The 22584-nt window shown below is 54.4% G+C and overlaps 2 protein-coding genes across 4 annotated transcripts in view; both read left to right on the top strand.

Annotated features, from left to right (window-relative positions):
• The window catches only part of TRIM17 (tripartite motif containing 17), a 79116-nt gene extending 68289 nt beyond the window's left edge, over positions 1 to 10827 (top strand). The window contains exons 2-7 of the mRNA XM_055428999.2: positions 5739 to 6172; positions 7388 to 7483; positions 7999 to 8229; positions 9556 to 9578; positions 9669 to 9769; positions 10066 to 10827. Of these exons, the coding sequence (XP_055284974.2) occupies positions 5744 to 6172; positions 7388 to 7483; positions 7999 to 8229; positions 9556 to 9578; positions 9669 to 9769; positions 10066 to 10613 (1428 nt within the window). The 5' untranslated portion in view covers positions 5739 to 5743 and the 3' untranslated portion in view covers positions 10614 to 10827. The remainder of the gene's footprint in view (positions 1 to 5738; positions 6173 to 7387; positions 7484 to 7998; positions 8230 to 9555; positions 9579 to 9668; positions 9770 to 10065) is intronic.
• Positions 10828 to 11665: 838 nt separating this feature from the next.
• On the top strand, positions 11666 to 19535 carry TRIM11 (tripartite motif containing 11). 3 transcript variants are annotated; one of them, XM_055430390.2, is made up of 6 exons: positions 11666 to 12318; positions 14494 to 14589; positions 15042 to 15269; positions 17027 to 17049; positions 17133 to 17233; positions 17740 to 19535. In XM_055430390.2, the coding sequence occupies exons 1-6, from the start codon at positions 11911 to 11913 to the stop codon at positions 18285 to 18287; spliced, it is 1404 nt and encodes a 467-aa protein (XP_055286365.2). In that variant the 5' UTR covers positions 11666 to 11910; the 3' UTR covers positions 18288 to 19535. The 3 variants fall into 3 exon arrangements, with proteins under 3 accessions (XP_055286365.2, XP_055286366.2, XP_055286364.2); XM_055430389.2 differs by having other exon boundaries at positions 11667 to 12318; positions 15039 to 15269; XM_055430391.2 differs by lacking the exon at positions 14494 to 14589 and having other exon boundaries at positions 15039 to 15269.
• The last annotated feature ends 3049 nt before the right edge of the window (positions 19536 to 22584 follow it).

The following is a 22584-nucleotide window of genomic DNA, read 5'->3' as shown; positions in this document are numbered from 1 at the left end:
CAGCAGAAGATTATGAGCCCAGTTCTTGCACCTTGTGTCTAGAAAAGCATTACAGTCATTAACAGAGACATCTGCTCCTCATGACTAGCAGCAACCTAATGCAACAATGTGTGCTTGATTGTACGTATATCCTCTCACCAAAATCAGATACACTGACCGCCCCCGACTGCTTCCAAGCAGTTCCTCAGAAGTATCTGAAACACTGTCTCCCAGGCTACAGTCCTCATTTTGTCCCAATAAAACTTAATTCCCGAAGTCACATTGTTTATTGTTTTCCGTTAACAAAATAGGCCCTTGAGCCTTTTTTTTAGGTGGGGGGGTGGTTTACAGTTCTTGTCTGTGAAGCCCTCAAGCACATAAATTTTCTAAAAATAAAATGAAATAAAATGTTTATGCTTTTCTTGTTATTCTTTTATTGGTTTAGTTCACATGCCTCTAAAATAGTAGAGGAAATGATTTTCCTTCCCTATACTTGGCTGGATGGCATCACCGACTCTGTGGACATGAGTTTGAGTGAACTCCGGGAGTTGGTGATGGACAGGGAGGCCTGGCGTGCTGTGATTCATGGGGTCGCGGAGAGTCGGACACGACTGAGCGACTGAACTGAACTGAACTGATACTTCAGAAGAATAAATGCTACAAACACATCAAAATCATCATTTGAAAGCCTATATTTCCTTTACACTTAGCTTTGTAGATTTCAAAGAAAAAGTCTGACTTTTAATTTTTTGCTTCTGTCCCGCTGACTAAAAGTGGCAAATATAAATGGAAACGAAAACTCTAAGTGAAATGATTCAAACTTCACAAAAGTAACTACATAGAAAAAAGAACCAGAAGTGAAGTTGTAAGTCTGTGTCATCAGAAGGCCACAGACTCAGGCACACAAAGGCCTCAGGAGGAGGGAATCCTTCCAAGGCCTAAAATGGCCTCTTGTCCAATGGTCAGAAACAAGTTGTCCAAGGAGACACACGTGCTGGCAAAACAAGACTTCACTGGAAAGGGGCACCCGGGGAGAGAATGGTAAGATAAGAGAACCCAGGAGAACTGCTCTGCCAAGAGGCTCACAGTCTCAGGTTTTATGGTAATGGGATTGGCCTTCTGGGTTTGCTCTGGCCAATCTTCTTGCTTGCTGCCCCTGTTGGGTCTGACTCAGAGTCCTTGGGAGTGTACGCGCCTCTCAGCCACAGTGGAGTTCAGCATGAAGGTTTCTGGAGGGTTGGCAGGACCTGTTACGGGCTGGTGTGCCCCTCCTTTTGGCGGTCACTTACTAGCTCTGCGCTCCTTATCTGGACCTCCTGTTGTGTGATAGCTCTTGCAAGCAGCCATTGTGCCGCCTGGCCACAGCAGGCGGTCTCAGTCCGTGGCTCCCTAACACATGTGCTCCTTAGTTTTAGATTATGCTTTTATGTTTCCCATCCTGCTTTCTCTCAGATCCACAGCCTTCCTCTACTGTCTCCAGGTACTGCAGCCTGAGCTGATTCTCTGCAGCTAAGTTGAGCTCTCCAAACAGTCAGGGTGAGGGAACCACCCAGCACAGCTTCAGGATAGGCAGGAAACCACTGCCCCACATGTAGTCTCGAAGTATTCCTCTAGAAACCATCAGGTGAGAAGAACAGCTCTCCCAGGGTCAGACAAGCCCTGATCTAACTGCAGCTTCATTCCAGTGGGAGACTGAACATCCAAACAGTAGCCAGACCATATATAAAAAGAAAACTCTGACCCACAATGTGCAGCAGTCTTGTCTTAATCTGCTCTGACTGCCATAACAAAATATCAAGACCGGGCCACTCATGAACCACAAACTTTTATTTCTCACAGTTCTGGAGGATGTAAGTCCAAGAGCAAGGTACCAGCTGGTTTGGTGTCTGGTGAGGGCCTGCTTCCTGGGTTACAGACATCCATCTTCTTGTTATGTCCTTACCTGATAGGAAGGATAAAGGAGCTCTCTGGGAGAAGGGAGTCTCTTTTTCAAGTGCACTAATCCCATTCATGAGGGCTCCACCCTCCTGACCTAATCATCCTCCCAAAGGCCCCACCTCCCAGGGCCTACATTTCAACATATGAATTTTAGGGGCACACATTCAGTCCATAGTAAAACTGTCCAAGAAGCCAACATACCCTTTACATTAATCAGCCCAGAAAGCCAATTTGCTGTCAGACTTGCAGGACATTAGGCTGTTATCTCCGGCAACAATCCAGGACACTTCACTTCTAGTCAGTTGCTCCAGTTTCCCAGACCCAAGCCTCCATCAGGGCACACCTAAAACCTTCTCTAAAAAGAGAAGCTCTTCTCCAAGAAGCAGCTCTTGCACACTACTGACTGACCCTGAATTGCTGCCAAGGGATGGCGGTCATCTCCCGTGTTGCAGAGAGCTATGAGTAAATGCCCTCTGCTTGTTCTCATGGGCTGTTTCCATTTACTTCCACGTTGGAAAGAGAATAAGGAGTCTTGTGGGGCAGAAGCTGCATCTTGGAGGATGCATGTTCTGTGCTGTTACCTGGATGGTTTGAGTCCATGTGTCCTTCTGAGCAGGTGGCATGGTGCTGCAGCCAGTAGTAGAAGCTCATAAAGGACCAACAACCTGCCCGCAGGCTTCCAACAAGCTACACAGATGATGCTGGGTCATGGTTCACAGTCTCCCTGTCTCAGAGTCTCAACAGTGACCCAAGGCTGTTAAACCACAGTCTTGCTAGTTCTGTAAAAAAACTTTGGTTCTGTAGCACCTGCAAGCCCACCTACACCTGTACACAATACTCTTGGTAAAGACACGTGAGCCTGCATCTGATCACTGTTAGTTCTCAACTTTTGCTGCACATTAATGGGGAAATGTACAACAAAATCTGCTCCCAACCCAGAAAACCACTCACAGAGAAAAGAAAGAGAAAGAAAAAAGAAAAAAAAAAACAATTTTATTATTGAGTTAGAACAAGAACGTGATGCCGATCCCAAGCAATAGCTACAGGGTTGCAGAGATGGAAGGGAACCTCTTCTCCTATGGCTAAGTGAATACAACCGATTACTTTCATGTCTCCATGATAATGTTGCTAATTTTCTCCTTCAATTATGATCAAAAATGATTTGAAGTTAGATGAAAAGGTAGGCCCATATCCTCCCAGGACTCTGGGAAATGATTGCATTTCAGAAAGGCTCCTAGGTCTTTGAATCTTTCTTGATATGAGATGGGCCACAGGCTTATTTAGCCAGAAAAAAAAAAAAAAAAGAGCTACGCACAGTTGAAAAGCACAAAGAAATGTTTTTAAAATCCTGTGATTCTATATTCTAAATTGAAAGAAACTGTCAGCCCAGACTCACCTTACATGCGGAGCAGGCTCAAGGACTTTCGGGGTATTCTAATTAGCAACCGAGAGCCTGCGGGGGCTACAGTCCCTGTGGTCGCAGAGTCGGACAAGGCTGAGCGACTAACACACACTTTGCCTCATTCAACTAGCTTTCTGGCCCCCACCCCCACCCGCTGCCCTGAGCCTTGAACCACCGGACTCTGTCCTGGAGATGTTAGCAGAAACGCACACAGTTCAGCCAGCCGGGCGGGGTCGGGGTGGGGGCCGGAGCCTCCGGTCGACGAGAGACCCCCCTCCATCTCCGCCAAAGGTGTGCCGACCCCCGCTGCCCCGCCCGTCCTCACGCCCCTCCCAATATGGGATCCGCTCCCTGCCGCCCCACACGTCTTCCCCTCCGCAGGCAACAAGGCTCCCTCCACCGTCTACTCCTCCCCCTTCCCGCCGGACTACCTAACCCCACACCCTGCCCTGTTCCCGCTCCGTCCCCCGCCCCCTCAGCTCCGGCCTGCTCTGTGAGGCCTCCTTACCCACCAGGAGAATCCTGCCCCCATCCCTAGGCTGCTGGCAACCGCTCGCCCACGAAACCTCCGCGTCCCCACCTGATAACGGCCCCGCCCCTCGACCGCGGGCTCCTGCTGACGCCACAAAGCCCCGAAGCCCGGCGCCCTCGGCTCCCCGCCCGGGCGGTTTCCATCGCCCCAAAGCAGGCTTTTCTGGGCCGCGTTTGGAGGCGTAGTTCGGGGTGCCTGGCGAGGTGCAGCGTGCACCGCTTCACCCCGTATCACCCCCTCGAGGGAGCCGGCGGGTGGTCACCTTGTGGTGCTGAGGCTCAGGTTGGGACCCCGTGCACCCTCTGCCCTAGTGGAGTGACTGTCCCAGCTTTGAAGGTGGTTGTAAACTGGAACCAGAGGAGCCCTCTATTTTAGCCCTGCATTTACTGAGTAACATTCCTGGGTCAAGGAAGGCCCGTCCGCCATCACTGGCCCAGAGCCCTTGGATGGGTTCCCCCAGAACCTGAGCCAGAGCCTAGCGCCCAGACTGCCCCACTCTCACCCAGCTTCTGCTGGGTGGGCAGCAGTCGGGACGAAGGGCAGCTGAGAGCAGAGGGAGAGACTCACGCCAAAGGCTCTTCCCAGAGACAAAGTGAACCAATGTTAGGGATTCAGGAATCTGCAGAATCCAGCCGCCTGGGTAGAAGGGAACCTGGACAGTGCTTGCATTAATAATTCAGAAATGACGTTTAAATCCACTCTAACTCAGCCCTAACCACCACCCTGTGAAGTGAGTCCAGGAGGACTGGATCTCCACTGCATCAAGTCATGGGTGTTCCAGCCCCAGAGTGCGTGTGTATGTGTGTGTGTGTTCAGGTGTCGGTGCACGTGTGTAGGTGCCTCTGCACGTGCCTTTGTGTGTGCCAGTGTCTAAACATGTATGCACGTGTACATGTGTGTGCCTGTGCATGTGTGTGAGCATGTGTGTGTAATGACCCTCCTTTAGCTTTTCTGAGCTGGATGGCAGAGGGGTAAAAACAGGTTTTGTTTGGGACTATTGAAATAGGAAGAAATATATTAGCATAGAAACTGGGGTTCCATAGAAACTGGGGTTCTATATGGAACTAGACCTTCTATAGAGAATTGTGAAGTTCAGTTCTGAATATAGCATGGGCCAGTGGGGATTTTTAAGGAGTAGGGTAGGGTCAGTTACAAGAAGTTACTAGGAGGAAACATCTTAGTAGCAGGGAGTGGGGGGTGGGGGGACTGGTTAAACACACCTAGCGGGATTTCTGCTAAACTTGAACAATGTAGAGACAAACATGTAAGTCCGAGGCTTGGTTGGAAAATTCTGGAGTCTGAGCAAGAGTTGGTTAAAGGGAGAAACTTTGTCAACCCTGCTCCCTAATGAGAGATTTTTCCTCTTAAACTCCCTTTTTCCTTTGTTCTGCGGAGTTCTGTTAGAAACCTATTTAACTGCTTGTTAAAATAGTAAGCAAGATTGCTGCAGTGTCATCTCGGAACGCAGCTGACACAGCTGCAGATCTGTAGCCAAGGAGCGGAGCGATGCGGAGAGTGATGGAGAACCACCCAGAGGTGCCGTGAGGAGGGGGCTTACTGCTAAACAGGCCTAGCAGGATTCTCGCTCGAGGAGGGTCAAGGACATCAATTCATTATAGGAACTGAGGAACTAGATCACATATCACAGCCGGAGTACTGTGAGCCTGGGTGGGGCAAGCCAGAGACAAGCCTGCAGCTCTGGGGAAGCTGGCTGGGGTTTGCTGAAGGAGCGGGTCTTTGTCAGCTTCCCCCTTATTGAAGGTGAGTCAGGGTATCCTAAAACCCCAGGTTCAGACTCCCGTCTTCAACAGGAGGCCAAGAGAGTGCTATTGAAGAGCTCAGGGCTCCAGGCAGAGGATGTGGCAGGACACTCTATTCCTTCCCCAGGCGCCATGGATGCTGTGGAACTTGCCAGAAAGCTGCAGGAGGAGGCCACGTGCTCCATCTGTCTTGACTACTTCACAGACCCCGTGATGACCACCTGCGGTCACAATTTCTGCCGAGAGTGCATCCAGATGACCTGGGAGAAGGCCAAAGGCCGGAAAAAGAGGAGAAAGCGGAAGGGCTCCTTTCCCTGTCCTGAGTGCCGTGAACTGTCCCCCCAGAGGAACCTGCGGCCCAACCGTCTGCTGACCAAGGTGGCCGAGATGGTGCGGCAGCACCCCAGCCTGCAGAGCACGGACCTGTGCCAGGCGCACCAAGAACTGCTCAAACTCTTCTGTGAGGATGACCAGACGCCCATCTGCATCGTCTGCAGGGAGTCCCAGGAGCACCGGCCCCACAGGGTGGTCCCTATCGAGGAGGCCGTGCAAGAGTACAAGGTGGGTCCTGGCTGGGGGCCAGGACAGGGGGCACGGGTGCCCAAGTACGTGCATGTGTCAAGGAGGGTATTAAACAGAGAATGGCTGCTGTAACAAACAGCCCCATATGTAGGGCCACACAGTGGAAGGGTTCCCTCACTCCGCAACAAAGCAGGTTGGGGGCCATGCCATCTCAGTGTCACCTCTGTGATTAGCAGGAGTCCAGACTGACCCAGTCCCCACCCAGCCCCATCCACATTCCCTGCTCCTTGTGCAGCCATCTGGGTGGGCAAACCAGGCAACCCCCTGACAGGCAGAGGGAGGGGAGCCTTTTCCCTCCATCCACCTGAGGCTCTGTGGCTAGAGGCCCATGAATTAGATTGAGCAAAGACAAATTGAAGAGAAAGGCAAACTGTTTACTAACATATGCCTGCTATGCCAGTCACCTGGGAGAAACTGCAGCAAGTTAAAAAAAAAAAATGTCAATTAGAACTTGGGCTTATATAGCATCTTAACAAAGAACAGTACATTTGGAGAAAAGCAACAGGACAAAGGTAAACGTTTCAGGCTCCCAAGGCTGGCAGACTGTGGGAAAGTGTCTCAGTAACAGAATTCCACAGACTGGGTGGCTTGTAAGCAGCAGTTTATTGCTCACAGTTGGAGGCTGACGTTAGAGGCTGGCGCACACGTGGCCAGCGTCTCGCTGTCCTGTCTCGGGTCTCTTTTATAATGGCACTAATCCCATTCATGTGGGTCCTACTGTCACAACCTCATCACCTCCCAAAGGCCCCACCTCTGTCATCATGTTGGGAGTTAGGGTGTCCGTGTATGAATTTGGATGTCGGAGGGACACAAACATTCAGGTCATAGCAGAAACATATATATAAACAGGGAGAAAGTAAAGGAAGATAGGAGTTTTTTGTGTAGGTTGTGGTGTCAGGTTGTCCTGACACCAACTTGCCATCTTCTTCGTGGGCACAGACCATCCCTGGTGAGATGCTTCTGATCAGATAATGGGAGCCCCTGGAAGGCATCTTTCTGCATCTGTTGATTCTTAATTGCCTCCGGCTCAAAATAATCCTTCTGTCAAAGGGACAGATTTGGGGGTGGCATATTTCCATCCCTTGTACCCCATTAGGATGGTTCGGGGTGGATGCAGCTCAGAGGGCACTGTCTGGACGTGGGGCATGCAGGGGCCCACTGACCCCCAAATCCCATGGTTTGGGCGCACTGCAGCTGAAGCTGGAGGAAGACATGGAACAGCTTCGAGAGGAGATGATGAAGACTGGAGAGCTGCAGGCCAAGGAGGAGCAGACGCTGGCCGAGTGGCAGGTCGGTGCCGGGGCTGCCGCACAGTAGCCGGGCAGGGTGGGGACAGCCCAGCTGGGCCCCCACAGGCCTCCTGACCTGTGAAGCCCCTTAAGGGGGGAAATTACTGTCCTGTGTGGATGAGGACACAGGACCCCAGAAAGGCAATGATTTTCACAGAATTCCTGCCCAGTCAGGACTGAGAAGGGTGCCCTTGGCACAGGCTGTCCGTTTCAAAGATGCGGGAGCAAGGGCACACAGGCACTTGGACGTCGCCATTTGGGGCTTAGAGCAAAATCATGCCCCAGTGACATTCGGGGGGCCTCTGTGTGACCCCTGTGTGATCCCTGGCTCCCAGCCCTGCCTGCTTGGCTGGTTTTCTGTGGCTCACTGGGATCCAGGGGAGATGTGCCATTGTTGCCTGAGCAGCCCTTCCAAGCTGGTGTGTGTGGTTGGTGGGTGGATTTTGAAGGCAGACACTAGGGGTGGTAGGTCCCCGGGTGGGGCTCACCTCCAGGAGCCCACCCACCCCCACACAGGAGAAAGTGAAGGAGAGGAGGGAGCGCATCATGGTCGAGTTTGAGAAGATGGGCCTCTTCCTGATGGAGGAGAAGCAGCGCCTGCTCCAGACCCTGAAAAAGGAGGAGGAGGAGACAGTGGCAAAGCTGCAGAAGAGCACAGCCTCACTGAAGCAGCAGAGTCACTCCTTAGAGAGGCTGCTCCTGCAGTTGGAGGACAGAAATGAGCGCACACCACTCCAGATGCTGCAGGTAAGGTGGCATGCCTATGTACCTGGCTGGGGGTGGTGGATGGGGGCTTGAGCTCTGGCTCAGGTACAGTCAGGGTGGGCTGACCTGTGGCCAACAGGGAAAGCTCTGTCTCAATCAGCTCAGGCTGCGTAACAAATACCACAGGCTGGGTGGTTTAAACAACACACATTTCTTTCTCACACTCCTGAAGGCTGGAAGTCTGAGCTCAGGTTGTGGGCACAGTTGGTTCTCCTGAGACCTCTCCTTGGAGTATAAGCCACATTCTCCCAGTGTCCTCACATAGTCATTCCCCTGTATACAGTCTATAGCCTCCCCTTATAAAGACATCATCAGATTGGATTACAGCCCACCCTAATGATCTGATTTTATCTTAATCACATCTTGAAGACCTTATCTCCAGATACACTCATACTGAGGTACTGTGGGGTTTGAGCTCCACAATAAATGAATCTGGGGAGGGAGCCAATTCAGCCCACGACAGGCTTCAGTCCTACTGGGCTGTGTTCATCCCCTTCATAGCCCAGGGATGTGGCTTGAGGTCAGCTGTTGTCCACACAATGATGCAGGGCATGGGCATACTGGCCCCAGAGAGGCACCCGTGACTTCACAGGCAAGAGCAAGTCACACGATCGCACCTGCCAGCTGTGCAAGTGGGGAGAGGGTGCAGCTGGCCTAGCAGGGATGGGCCTGCACACTTAGGCCCTGGAAGGGGCAGTTAATATTGGCAGAAAAGTGGGTAACTGGTTCAAGTGTGCAGAGTGAGGGACTCCACAGCAAAAAAACACATTTCACATTGCAAGTCATTATACACATATTCTCAGGAATGTGTTTATACAACTTAAGCAAATGCCACATGCAGGGTGTTTAGATCTCCCAGTATGCCTGGGTCAGTCAGTTTTATGCCTGTTATCCCAGGACCCTGTGGGTTTTGTTGCCAGTAAGTGTCCTGGTGTTGACAACAGATTAGACACTCTCTCTACCTTTGGGGGAATACTTTGCCTTATATCAAAATGTAATCTGTTTGCAACCCACTAAACTGACTCCTGACCCACTCAAGGCCCGAGGCCCACAGAGGCCTTCATGGTGTGTCATGAGCTGGACAGCTTCCCTGTGTCCTCATTCATTGCGATGGGGAAGAGGAGGCCCGGGCAAGTCAGATAAATGACACTGTGCATAGCCAAGACAGGATTACTCTCTAGAAACTGGAAATGGGGCCATGGCAACACATAAAGCCCTTCTAGCTCTTCTGGCCAAATGTCAACACGGGGTGCTTAGGAACACCACAGACCCTGCCAGTCTCTCTGCTTTCTTCCATGTCTTTTGAAGGATATGAAAGGCCTCCTCGGCAGGTACGTACCACCTGCGGTGGGGGTGGTGATGGGCGCAGGGAGGACTGTAAGCGTGGCCGGAGGGAACAGTGAGCCCTGTATCCACCGGAGGAAGAGCAGGCTGAATGTGCAGTACCCGGAGGCTGCCTGCATCATGCTGAAGACCATCTGCAGGGTCCCAGGGCAGATAGAGGTCCTCAAGAGTTTCCAAGGTACGTGGGGGCCCGGGGGCTCTTGGCAGTGCCCCACCCTGCTCTCAGCCACTCAAAGCAAGAGCCACCAACAGGAGAGGGGTTCCCCAAATGGTACCCCAGCCCCATCTCCTTGGCACTGCCAATATCCACAGTTGGGATATAGGATCATGCAGTAAACTCCAGGTTCACGGCGGAACTCAGCCAAAGGGAGGCCTGGGTGGGGGTTAGGATGAACGGTCCCTGCTAGGGCCTTGCCCTCCCCACGTTGGCCCTGAAAGCTCCCCCTCTCCCCTCCACCCCGGGCCTGTCTCCAGAGGATGTGGTGCCCGATCCCTCCACGGCATACCCCTACCTCCTCTTGTATGAGAGCCGCCAGAGGCGCTACCTGAGCACCCCAATGGATGGCGCACCCCGTGGCAAGGACAGGTTCCTCGCCTATCCCTGTGCAGTTGGCCAAGAGACCTTCTCTTCAGGGAGGCACTACTGGGAGGTGGGCATGAACCTCACCGGTGATGCACTGTGGGCCCTGGGCGTGTGCAGGGACAACGTGAGCCGGAGGAACAGGGTCCCCAAGTCCCCAGAAAATGGGTTCTGGGTGGTGCAGCTATGCAAGGGAAAGAGGTATGCACCTGCCACGTTTCCCCCAAATCCCGTCACACTGACCGAGCCTCCGAGCCACATGGGCATCTTCCTGGATTTTGAAGCTGGAGAGGTGTCCTTCTACAATGTGAACCACGGGTCCCACCTGCACACCTACGCTCAGCCTGCCTTCCCTGGCCCCCTGCAGCCCTTCTTCTGCCTTGGGGCCCCCAAATCAGGCCAGATGGTCATCTCTACAGTGACTCTCTGGGTGAAGGGATAGGGGCGCAGGCTGGTGGAGCCTGGGCAACCCTCCTTTCTCCAGAAGGTGAGGTGGTCCTGCTCAGCAAGGCCCACCTGCCCAGCTTATTGCGAATGAGGCATCTGCAAGCCATCGGCTGTGCAGGCTGGTTTTACAAAGTGGAAACAGAATCATGATTAAAGCAGCTGAGCACTAAGAGTCGATATTTACAGATGCTTCATACAGAAAACTTTCATAGCGGGTCAGTTTCTAAAGACATACACGTGTATGTACGAGGCAGTGTGGTGTCGTGTTCTTTAGCCATGTCCCCCACTCTCCACTTAGAGATGCTGCCATTCACTGGTGGCCAGCGGTTCAGGTTTTTATATGTAGAGCCAAGGCTTCAAGTGTCTACCTTCTTTGTCCCCAGCAAATTCCATATCTGGGTCCTTCACAGGGGGAAAATGAAAAAGTGAAGGGATTTTTCAAGCTGAATTCCTACAAGCCTCAGAGCTGCCCACCTTTGCTGTAGGGGCAAAATTCAGAGTAGGATCAGACAGGGTCCCTTCCTTTAACTCACGCTCCACTGCCCATCATACCCCCGACCCCCGCGATTGCAGACGCATTAACAACAGGGGAACAGTGTCCAGAACCCCAGAATTCTGGCCAATGTACTCTGACCCCCAACAAGGCCGGTAATCCCAGTGGGCCGAGACCCCGACACCATAAGTTCTGATCGTTCCCTGCCCGGGGACTTGGGAGGACCCAGGAGCGCACGGGGGAACGACTTGGGGCTCCCCGGCACAAGCTCGGCTTCCCCTTGTCCTCGCCGCCTCTGCGCATCGCGGAGAGCCCGGCGCCCGTGCGGAGCGGCCCCGGCCCCTGACCCTCGCGTTCCCCGAGGTCCGAGGGAGACAGCAGGTACCACAAGGCCGCAGCACCCCAGAAAGAGCCGCGAACTCGCGCGCAGGTGCGGCGGCGACGCAGGGTCAGCGGGCGAGCGGCCGCCAGCTGGGCGCCGCCGGAGGCCGCGTGACAGAGCGCGGCCAATCCGGGGCTGCAGTGGGCCGAGAGCCGCTTCCTGCTTCCGCTGCTGCGGAGCGCCCCTTCCTGCCTGCAAACGCGGCCCGTGGGCCCTGCCTTCCTGCAGTCGCCGCAGTCCCGGAGCCGTGCGCGCCGCAGCCTCGGGATCGAGAGGCCTCGGACCCCGGAGACCCTGCGCCCGAAGCTCCCGCGCCCCCCGGTGCCCTGCACCGCGCGTGTCCCCGCCGCCTCCCGAGTCCGGCAGCGGCCGCCCGACCCGGCAGAGGACGCGGCCCCCGTCCGCTCCGTCGGGGCCATGGCCGCGCCCGACCTGTCCACCAACCTCCAAGAGGAGGCCACCTGCGCCATCTGCCTCGACTACTTCACGGATCCAGTGATGACCGACTGCGGCCACAACTTCTGCCGCGAGTGCATCCGGCGCTGCTGGGGCCAGCCCGAGGGCCCGTACGCCTGCCCCGAGTGCCGCGAGCTGTTCCCGCAGAGGAACCTGCGGCCCAACCGCCCGCTCGCCAAGATGGCCGAGATGGCGCGGCGGCTGCACCCGCCGTCGCCGGTTCCGCAGGGAGTGTGCGCCGCGCACCGCGAGCCGCTGGCCGCCTTCTGCGGCGACGAGCTGCGCCTCCTGTGCGCGGCCTGCGAGCGTTCGGGGGAGCACTGGGCGCACCGCGTGCGCCCGCTGCAGGACGCGGCCGAAGACCTTAAGGTGTGGGCAGGCCCCGGCAGAGCACGGCTTGGCGGGGGGTCGTCGCGGCGGGGTGGGGGCCCGGGCCTGGATGGAGCGCTTCCTGCTCGATGTCGCGGGCTCAGGTTCCAGCCTGCCCCGGGTCTCGGGGGTGTGTAAGGGGGGTGCAGCCTGTCCCAAACCAGCATCCTAGGCGGGTGGGGCACCGCCCGCCAGTTTGGAGCTGGCCTAGGAACCTGGGCGTGGGGGGAGAGGGCGGGGAGGGGACGAGCTTTCTGAAGTCTAGGTCCCAAAGAGGTGGTGGGAGGGCTGTCCGGGTAGGGGACTGGGCAGTTTTGGCTGACCATTGGCAGAGACGGAGCCGAGAGTAGGAGAAAAGTGGGAAGGGAATGGTGGCTGGTCCCAGATGGACGTGAATGGATGTGGACTCTTGAGTTCTCAGAGTTTTGTGGGCAGAGTAGGGTTGTGGGGCCCACGCCAGTGCTGATGTTCTGATTAGACCAGAGGGAAGGCAGCCAGGAAGCTGCTGGAGAGCTCCAGGCTGGGATCGACGTAGGATGGAGCCATTGCTCTGGGGGCCAGAGCTCACCAGTGTTTCCCGTTTGGATACTCTGCCAGCAGACAAGGCAGGGCTCAGTCCTGCTGTGAGCCCAGGCAGAGAAGCCTTGTTTCTCTGTTATGGAAATGTATTTCTTAAAATCCAAACTAACACCAGCACTCTCCTCTGCTGAGAGCCTCAGGACAAACACTTAACCTGGCCAGCTGCCTGCTACCTCCCTGGTCTGTGGGCAGGTTTGCTTCTGAAACCCAAAGTAAACAGTCTGTGGGTGATACTTTCAAACTTTTTGACTGTGATTTTCATTTCTCTTTGTGGCCAGTACTGTCTGCTGCTGAGGTGCCTCAAGTACACAGTTTAGTGATTGTTAGGATTGCTATTCTGTCACTATCATAGAATAAGCTTCTGGGACAACAGAATAAACCTGTGCCGAACCCACATCACCGGACTTGTCCTAACACGTTCTTGTGGTTTTTTCTCACTTTGAGGCATAATATGCACACTTGAACACCCACTCCTTGTATCAGTCTGGCAGATTTGCACTCCTGTCGTTGAGGATCCTGGTCAGGGCGTGGATATTGACTGGAAGAGCAGAGGAGTAGTTCTCTGGAGGCCTCTTCCAGCTGACCTGATAAAGTCTCCCATGGTAGCACTTAACCCTCCCTCTCCCAGGGGAGGAAAAGCCTTTTCCTCTAGCATATCACGTTCTGTAACTCAGGCTTGCAAATGAGAGTGACAGAAGAGATCAACAGGTGAAAAGGTAGATTCATCTCAGTGTCAACAGCTTGCCTCTGGGTGATGAGTGTTCTCCCCTTCCTGGTAAAGGGTAGGGACCTTTCTCTCGGAAAATGCCGAAAGGAGGAGAGCAGAGAGCTCTGCTGTTTCTCAGTCATCTCAGCTCTAAATAATGTAGATACCATAGTGTCAAGTTCTGGGATGTCATGACCCAATCCCCTTCCCTGTTCCGGTGCTTGCTTTTAGTGCTGGGGAAGGTGCCCAGCAGAGGGCTCTGGCCGGTATTTGCACAGCCAGGAAGCGCTGACCTACAAAGTGCAGCCTCTCGGGGCCCTGGTGTGTCTAGAACAGTAGAAACCCCACGAGTGCCGCCGTGGTCACTCTTGTGATAGTCCTTTAGGTCTTCTGGCTTTACAAGGTGCCGAGTGTGTCATAAACAGGGTTGAGGGCAGTGTCAGGCATAGGCCTGAAATCAGGACCAAGGAACTGGATACAGATGTAACCCATCTTGCCATGTGTTAGAGTTAGCTGAAATCCAGCAAGCCCAGTCCAGGCAGAGAGAAGTGACGGGGTTTGGAAGAAAGAAGGTGGTGACGCAGTGAAAACGGTTGTGGGAAAGTTGCCCTGAGCTGAGGGAGGCATGGGAACCACAGAAGAAAGGAGATTCAGCCAAAGGGCAGTGGCAGGAGAGCCGTGCTTGTGAGGACAGTGGTGGAAGGGCCACACCACTTAGAGGGCCTCTCCCGGCAAGCTTGGGACTTACCGTGTCCCAGACCCATTTTTCCACTGCTGGTCCCTGCCAGCTGAGTTCAGGCTTAGCTGGAGTTGAGCAGGTGGGAGCATGTATAAGAGCGAGCTTAGAGGCCTGGCCTGGCTGGGGTCACTCTGGCCTCACCTCCCTGCAGAGCAAGCTGGAGAAATCCCTGGAGCATCTGCGGAAGCAAATGGAGGATGCGCTCCTGTTCCAGGCCCAAGCGGAGGAGACCTGCTCCCTGTGGCAGGCAGGTGGCCAGGCGCCCAGTGTGGGCAGGGGTGGGGGGCATGAGGGCCCCCCCCACAGGACTCTGCTGTTCACATTCAGCCTCATGCTGCTCCTCAGGCAGCGCTCTTGGTCCAGACCTCGTGTATAACCCAACTCAGGGTGGGTTTGGCACTTGGGAATGGGTGTCAGGGAGGGCCAGGTGTGGGGGGGGTCCCAGGTGGGGAGGTGTGGGGAGGGATGGGTGTGGGGGCTATCCCAGATAGTGGCTTTGAGGGTTCGGGAAATGGAAATTGGGTTGCTTTGGGTGGTAAGATTGGGATTTGGGGGGATACTAAGTCCCCCTGGATTTGTTGGGTGCCCTTGTGGTGCAGTGCTTTGGGGTCAGGAAGGAGTGGGTGTGGGGGACCCTAGATGGAGTAGTGAGGCTCCAGGTCCCAGGCCCTCAGCCATCCTACCTGGCCCCCACAGAAGATGGTGGAGACCCAGCGGCAGAACGTACTGACAGAGTTTGAGAGGCTGCGCCGTCTGCTCGTGGAGGAGGAGCAGCTGCTGCTGCAGAGGCTGGAAGAGGAGGAGCTGGAGGTGCTGCCCCCCTTGAGGGAGAGCGCGGCCCGCCTTGGACAGCAGAGCGCCCAGCTGGCTGAGCTGATCACCGAACTGGAGGGCCGCTGCCAGCTGCCTGCCCTGGGGCTGCTGCAGGTGAGCTGGCACGCCTTCTGGGGGTCGGCATGTGGGGTCTCGGGGGAAGGCCAGGCATGGAAAGGGAGAGCAGGAGAGTGGGAGAAGCGTTGTGCAGAGAAAACCGACTACCTTGATGCTTGCCTGGACCTCCCAGGTCAATAGCTAGTCACCTTCCCGTGAAACATGCAGAGTAGACCGCAATGCTGAGCTGCATGAACTGCTATTAGTGCCTGTCCTGGGAGCCCTCCTGGAGACTGGCCAGGCTACAGGGTGGGTGGCATTCCAGGATCCAGAGCCACTGGGTCGCCACCGCCCAGCTCTCTGAAGGTTTGGGCTCACTGGGCTGAGAGGAAAAGCCAGCAGGTCTCCCATAGTGATTCCTGCGTGGGCCCAGTGCTGCCCCTGAGAATCTGCTGGACTCGTGGCCCCAGCAATTTGTGCCCTCAGGTGGGAGTGAGGACACTGCATGTGCAGTCCAGGGGGCTTCCTGCAGGAGGTGACCCTCAGCTGAGTGAACCTTTAAGGACTAGCTTCAGGCTGCCCCCCTGGGGCTAAAACATTCCCTTGGCCTGTGCTGAGCCAACAAGTGATTTTTCAGCCTGGGAAGCAGGAAGAATCCTGGTCAAGTGTGTGGCGGGCGTTGAGGGAAGTCAGCAGAGGTCAGTGAAGTGGGGCTGGGCAGGCAGCTGGGGATGATAGGGAGCAGCCCTCCAAGGTGAGTGAGTGGTGCTGGAAAAGCTGCAGGAAGCAGAGGTTCTAGAGGGAGGACAGACTGGTCCGGGAAGTAAGATGAGAACCGCAGATTTATATGAAATGCAATGTGGGGTCTCAGCTGAGGTCTCTCAGTGAGGGATTGACCTCGGCTGGCCTGGCTGCATTTCCTGCCCTTCGCTCCCCGCTGCCTGGTCCTGTCTGCCCCCCACTGCTCACCACTGCTCCCCTGCCTTCCCAAGTGCGCATATCGCCTGGCCTTTGTCGGCCTCTCAGTTCCCTGTTCACTTGGCTGGCTGGCTGCAGAAAAGATGCACCCCCTCACTCCCCAGCCCCAGAGCTTCCCTTTGCCTGTGCGGGGGGACGAGCAGCCCTGGGTGGCACCGTGTTTCTTGAGAGGTGTGGAGGAGGTCAGGTGGGCTGACCCTTGGCCCACAGTGTTGGTCAGGAGACCTGCTGCAGGGAGTGCCTTGGACTTGGGGGACACAATTGTTTTATGACATTCGAGTAAACCGTTCTCACATATCATTGCGCGAGAGAGGAGCATCCAGGCAGAGAGGCCTTACCAGGAATGTCAGCTGTGAGTGGGGACTGAGGGATGGCAGCCGGTGCAGGCCAGGCGGGAGCGCCTGTAGGACAGGGGGCCAGAGACTGCGGACACCAGACCACCAGCTGCCTAGCTCCTGGGGGGCAGGAAGTGCTCGCCTGATAGAGGCATGGCTCCGGGCTAAGGTGGAAACAGCCTTCAACCCCACCCCACCCCACCTCACCTCTCCTGGCACCCAGGGGTGCCTAGGGCTCTGTGGGTAAGGGGGCTGGCAGCCAAATCCCCTGTGCCCTCCAGGCATGTGAAGGGGATGCAGCCGGGTCTGCAGGGCTGGGCGTGCCCAGAGCTTCTCTGCAGTGACCTCATGCCTGACTCAGGTCAGCTCCAGGGCGGTTTTCCACCACATAAGTGTGTGTGTCCATGGAGGTTTGGGGGCACTCTGGTGTAGGGCCAGGCCAGGGTGAGGGCAGGCCCGAGACTAGGAGAGGGGTGCTGACCCTGTGTGTCTCTCCCACAGGACATCAGGGACACCCTGCGCAGGTAGGAGCTTCGGCCTCTCCCCAGGGAGGGGGGCAGGGTTCAGGTGGGCCCCCCACAGGGGTGACATCTGCACTGCCCTCTAGAGTCCAGGACGTGAAGCTGCAGCCTCCCGAGGTGGTACCTATGGAGATGAGGACCGTGTGCAGGGTCCCTGGGCTGGTAGAGGCCTTGCGGAGGTTCCGAGGTGAGTGCCGTGCGTAGGCCGGGGGGTCCCGCCTTCTGTCTCCAGATCAGAGACGGTGCCAGTCCTGAGCTTCTGCTGGTGGTCTGGGGTAGACGAGCACGTGAGCTCGCAGTTCATGGATGAGAAACTAGAAGGGATCCAGGCCCTTGGGCAGATGAGGTAGCAGGTCAGGTCCAGACTTTTCACTGATGCATTTAGGAAGAGCAGAAATACCAGAGCACCTGTGGGGACCCCAGGCTTGGGGAGCCTGCTGCCCTGGAACACACTCACTTCCCTCTGGGGACAGAAAGCACTCCGGATTTCCTTCTGTCCTCTAAAGGAGGGTGAATCACAAGGAAGCATGAACTACTTCCTAGAATGTTCCAAGATACAACTCGAAGTATTTGCGTGATCTTTTTGAGCGGCAAGGGGTGTGGTCAGTTTGTGGTCACTCACAAGCTGTGATTGAGAGGGTGTAGGGATCTGCAGCAGACAGCTGGCAGGGTTGACCGCTGCTTTGTCTGCAGGGGACATGACCCTGGATCCTGACACAGCCAACCCTGAGCTGGTGCTGTCCGAGGACCGGAGGAGCGTGCGGCGCGGGGACCTGCGGCAGGCCCTGCCCGACAGCCCCGAGCGGTTCGACCCTGGGCCTTGTGTGCTGGGCTGGGAGCCCCTGACCTCGGGCCGCCACTACTGGGAAGTGGAGGTGGGGGAGCGGGCCAGCTGGGCCCTGGGTGTCTGCAGAGAGAACGCCAACCGCAAGGAGAAGGGCGAGCTGTTTGCTGGCAACGGCTTCTGGATCCTAGTATTCCTGGGAAGCTACTACAACTCTTCCGAGCGAGCTTTTGCCCCTCTCCGAGACCCACCCCGGCGCGTGGGCATCTTTCTGGACTACGAGGCTGGACACCTGTCCTTCTACAGTGCCAATGATGGGTCACTCTTGTATACCTTTCCTGAGACACCCTTCTCAGGGACCCTGCGGGCCCTCTTCTCTCCTTTGTCTAGCAGCCCAACCCCTATGACCATCTGCAGGCTGAAAGGTGGGCCTGGGGATGGGCTGGCTCCCCAGTGAGCAGGTCTCTCACAGCCCCCTTGTCCTGCCTTCTGAGTCTGAGAGATGCTTGGAAAACCCGAGGGGACGGTGCTTGTCCTCTGAGCTGTGGAAAGCACCCATAGTACCACTCAGATCAAGGAGCAGACTGAACTCTGTCACTGCCACTCCCAGGAAGCCATGGATGAGTGTGTACAGCCTGGGCTGTCCTCCCCCCAGGACCCTGCAAGGTCATCAGGTACTGAGACCCCATTCACCAATGCATCACACCCACAGTCCTTTGCGGAGCCCTGAGCCTGGGGCCCTGGTAGCTCTGGTTCCCGGAGTCTCGGCAGCCTGCCCTGCCCAGCCTCAGTCTGGGGTGAGACGAGAGCCTAAAGAATTTACTCAGGCTGCAGTGTGAGCCCCCCAGACCCTGGGCCACCCCTTAAGAAAGCTACTATCTTGTGAGACTGCTTGGCCAAGAGGTGGTTCAAAGCCCACCAGCCTGACTTGGGGTCTGGTCCAAACTGCTGGGGACGTCTGTGGTTGTCTCCGATTAATTGGGGGTGCAACAGAGTCCTCAGGTGACAGGTGATGTGGAAAGTGAGTCGCCAAATAAAGGGGTTGATTAACTGGGACACACTGACATCCTCAAATCCCCCTGAGCGTGGCCCACCCAGGGCTTCTGGAAAAAGGTCCTTCCCTGGTCCCCAGCGCAGAGGTTCAGTTCTGGGAGTTCTGAGTGCGTGGAAGTGAGTGTAAGCTTCACAGTTTCCACCTGAGTGGCACTGAGAAGAGCAGCCTGGCCTTGCCCTCTCAAGTATGTCCCTTCAGTGACCCGTGGGGCTATCCCTGAACTCAGAACCCAGAGTGTCACTCCTGCCTGGGGGAGGGAGTGAGGCCACAGAGAACCCTGGCTTACAGAATCCAGGATTCGTTTTTGCTTTAACTTTTCACTTCTTCACCCTTCTCAAGAAGGTGTGATGCAGTGTCTGCACCACTAGATTTTGATTAACTGTAAGGGCCATTCTCATAGTAAATAAACTAACAGTTGTCCTTAAGTTTGGAGAGTGGGGAAATCCTCCAGAGGGCCCACCCTCAGGGAGGGATGCAGAAGCAGGATGTTCACTGGCCGTCAGGGATGCAGCTGCTGCCCACACAAGTACAGCAACTAGATGCCATCTCCATGTCCTTTGACTCAGCACGTGTGTTTGTCTCCTGTGGGCACTGTGGGGATTTTCTCCTTTTTACAGATAACCTGATAAACATTTCCTGTGCTCCACTGTGTTCAGTATCCAGTACTTTTACTTACTCAGTCTCCCATTCTCGGGCTTTTTTGTTATTGTGACCATATATACACCACTTTTGAATATCTTTAACAGCAGTTTCCTCAAGTTACATACAACAGGGGAAAGTATTTTCCCAGTTGAGTCAGGGGTCTGGCCATTTTTTTGGTTTTTGGCGAGAAAATTATTCCCATATGATTTCCCAAGTAACTGGGCCCACTGCTTCATTTCCTCCTGGAAATCTGAGCAAACTATTTGGTTCCTGCCTGGAGAAAGATTCGGATTTTAAGGTTTGGGACTTCAGCAATGGCTTTTGGAAACCTAGTCTGTGGAACAGCCTTGTGGGTTTAATGAATGAGCATAGAACTGCTGCCAGGACACCAAGATACTTCTGGGTTCGGCTTTCAAACAAAGCTGATCACAAGTGTTGGGGAGGAAAAATCATTTTCCCCCAACCCTTCTGAGTTCTTGGCTGAGATCTTTAAATAAAAAATAAACAGGAAAACAAAAGTTTATTGACATGTATGCCTCAGGTATGCATAGAAGAAGCCCCAGGAAAATGAGTGACTTAGAACAGCAGCTTAGATCTCTGGCTTAGATCAAAGAGATCTGTCTTCAACAAAGGACAATGTTTATGGAGAAGTGACAAGACAGGGATGGCAGCCTTAGGCTTCCAAGGGTGGCAAAACACGCAAGTAAACTGATGGTAGCTAAGGCTAGTTAGTATGGCTTGTTATATGTAGATCCCCATCCCCTCAATCTCGAAACTGATAAGATCTAGAGTCTCCAAGTCTTTCCTGTGGAGGGGGGACAGAGATATCTCTGAAAATGTGTGCTCTGCTTTTAGACAGAAGGGGAAAGGATGCTAAAGCTGAAACTCCAATACTTTGGCCACCTCATGCGAGGAGCTGACTCACTGGAAAAGACTGATGCTGGGAGGGATGGGGAGCGGGAGGAGAAGGGGACGACAGAGAATGAGATGGCTGGATGGCATCACCGACTCGATGGACATGAGTTTGAGTGAACTCCTGGAGTTGGTGATGGACAGGGAGGCCTGGTGTGCTGTGATTCATGGGGTTGCAAAGAGTCGGATACGACTGAGGAACTAAACTGAACTGAAACACCTCCAGCTTAAAATAATTGTTACCAAACCAAACTTGAGTTGGCTTGCCAATAAGCAGTAAAGCCAGTCCACTAACCCTGGGTATGCAGTATTGTAAAGGCAGCAATACAAGGAGGGGAGGGGCTCTCAAACCCCAAACTCCCTCTGAAGGGTTTCAGCAAGGCATTTTTAAAGGCCAGGTCCCGGAGGGGGGATCTCAGGGTATGTGATCAGCTCACGCACACAGTTCTCCAGTTGATGGTGAGATAGCAGAGTGGCTAGTATTAACCAACCGTAGGCTCCAGTAGGTCTAGGGGTCCAGCTCATCAAGTACTTTCTTCCATCTGATGGTTTTAGCATCTGTAAAAACATCAGGGATTGTGCATCAGATACTGTTATCTGTCTGCTTCAGAGAGGAACCACAGCAGAGGACATGGGGGAAGGGTCTGTCCCGAGAAAGCCCCATACGCTCTGCGTGGTTACATAATCTGTGGCAAAGGAGATGTTTTGGGGTGACATTCTGCTACCCTCCACCAATCGAGAGGGAAAAAAAGTGAGCTTCACTGACACCTATTGGCAAACAGACTGATTTTCAGCTTTACAAATATGCCTGCATCCCAGCGGTACCACCCAGGGTTCCAGGCTCAGCGAGCCCACGAAGAACATGCAGACTCACGAAATCTAGCGAGTGATGGGTGACACCAACGGATCCTGCAGTGGGTGAGCCCCTACACTAGCAGTCGACATCTGCATTGGCACTAGGCGGGAGCTCTCACGTTGGCAGTCAGCACTAGCAGCTGGTGATTCCCACATTAGCAATAAATGATTTACACCAGCAGTTGATCTCCTACGGTAGGAGTAGCTGAGGTAAGACTATCTGTTGGTGAGCTCTTGGGTAGTCAGTGAGCATTCTGGAGGAAAATAAAGCTGGATGAATGTAGAGTAAGCCAGGGCAGTGTAGCATGTGTCAGCCATTCCTGGGTCTTCAAAACAACCATAAGGATTGCCTTGTTAGCTGCTAAGTCATGTCCAACTTGTGATCCAATGAACTAGTCTGCCAGGCTCCTCTGTTCATGAGATTTCCCAGGCAACAATATTGGAGAGGGTTGCCACTTCCTTCTCCAGGGGATCTTCCTGATCCAGGGATCAAACCTGTGTCTCCTGCATTGGCAGGTAGATTCTTTACCAGTGAGCCACCAGGGAATCCCAAGTATTGCCTACCAAGTTTTAAAATGCCCAGCACCCCTCCTACCACGTGACTCAGCAGAACAATGGGGAAACAGGAAAAAAGTGAAGATAAGCATTTTGGGTTGAAAGTGAGTGTTATTTGCTCAGTGTCTGACTATGACCCCATAAACTGTAGCTCACCAGGCTCCTCTGTCCATGGGATTCTCCAGGCAAGCATACAAGAGTGGGTTGCCATTTCATTCTCCAGGAGGTCTTCCCCCACCCAGGGATCGAACCCAGGTCAGGTCAGTGCTGAAAAGCAAATATTCAGGATGGCATGGTGGAGACCTCAGAAGTTGGAGGGAGTAGCTACTACAATACTAAAGGCATTAGTAAGTAGTCATGTATGGATGTGAGAGTTGGACCATAAAGAAAGCTGAGCAGTGAAAAATTGATGCATTTGAGCTGTGGTGTTGCAGAAGACTCTTGAGTCCCTTGGACAACAAGAGATCAAGCCAGTCAATCCTAAAGGATCAGTCCTGAATATTCATTGGAAGGACTGATACTGAAGCTGAAACTCCAATACTTTGGCCACCTGACGCGAAGAACTGACTGATTGGAAAAGACCCTGATGCTGGGAAAGATTGAAGGCAGGAGAAGATGGGGACGACAGAGGATGAGATGGTTGGATGGCATCACCGACTTGATGGACTTGAGTTTGAGCAAGCTCTGGGAGTTGGTGATGGACAGGGAAGCCTGGGGTGCTGCAGTCCATGGGGTC

This window comes from Moschus berezovskii, chromosome 8 (genome assembly GCF_049115385.1).
Source record: "Moschus berezovskii isolate FMDL1 chromosome 8, NW_MosBer_1.0, whole genome shotgun sequence".
Classification (NCBI taxonomy): Eukaryota; Metazoa; Chordata; class Mammalia; order Artiodactyla; family Moschidae; genus Moschus; species Moschus berezovskii.
The sequence above is the reverse complement of the archived record's forward strand: the minus strand, read 5'-3'. Positions and strand labels throughout refer to the sequence as shown.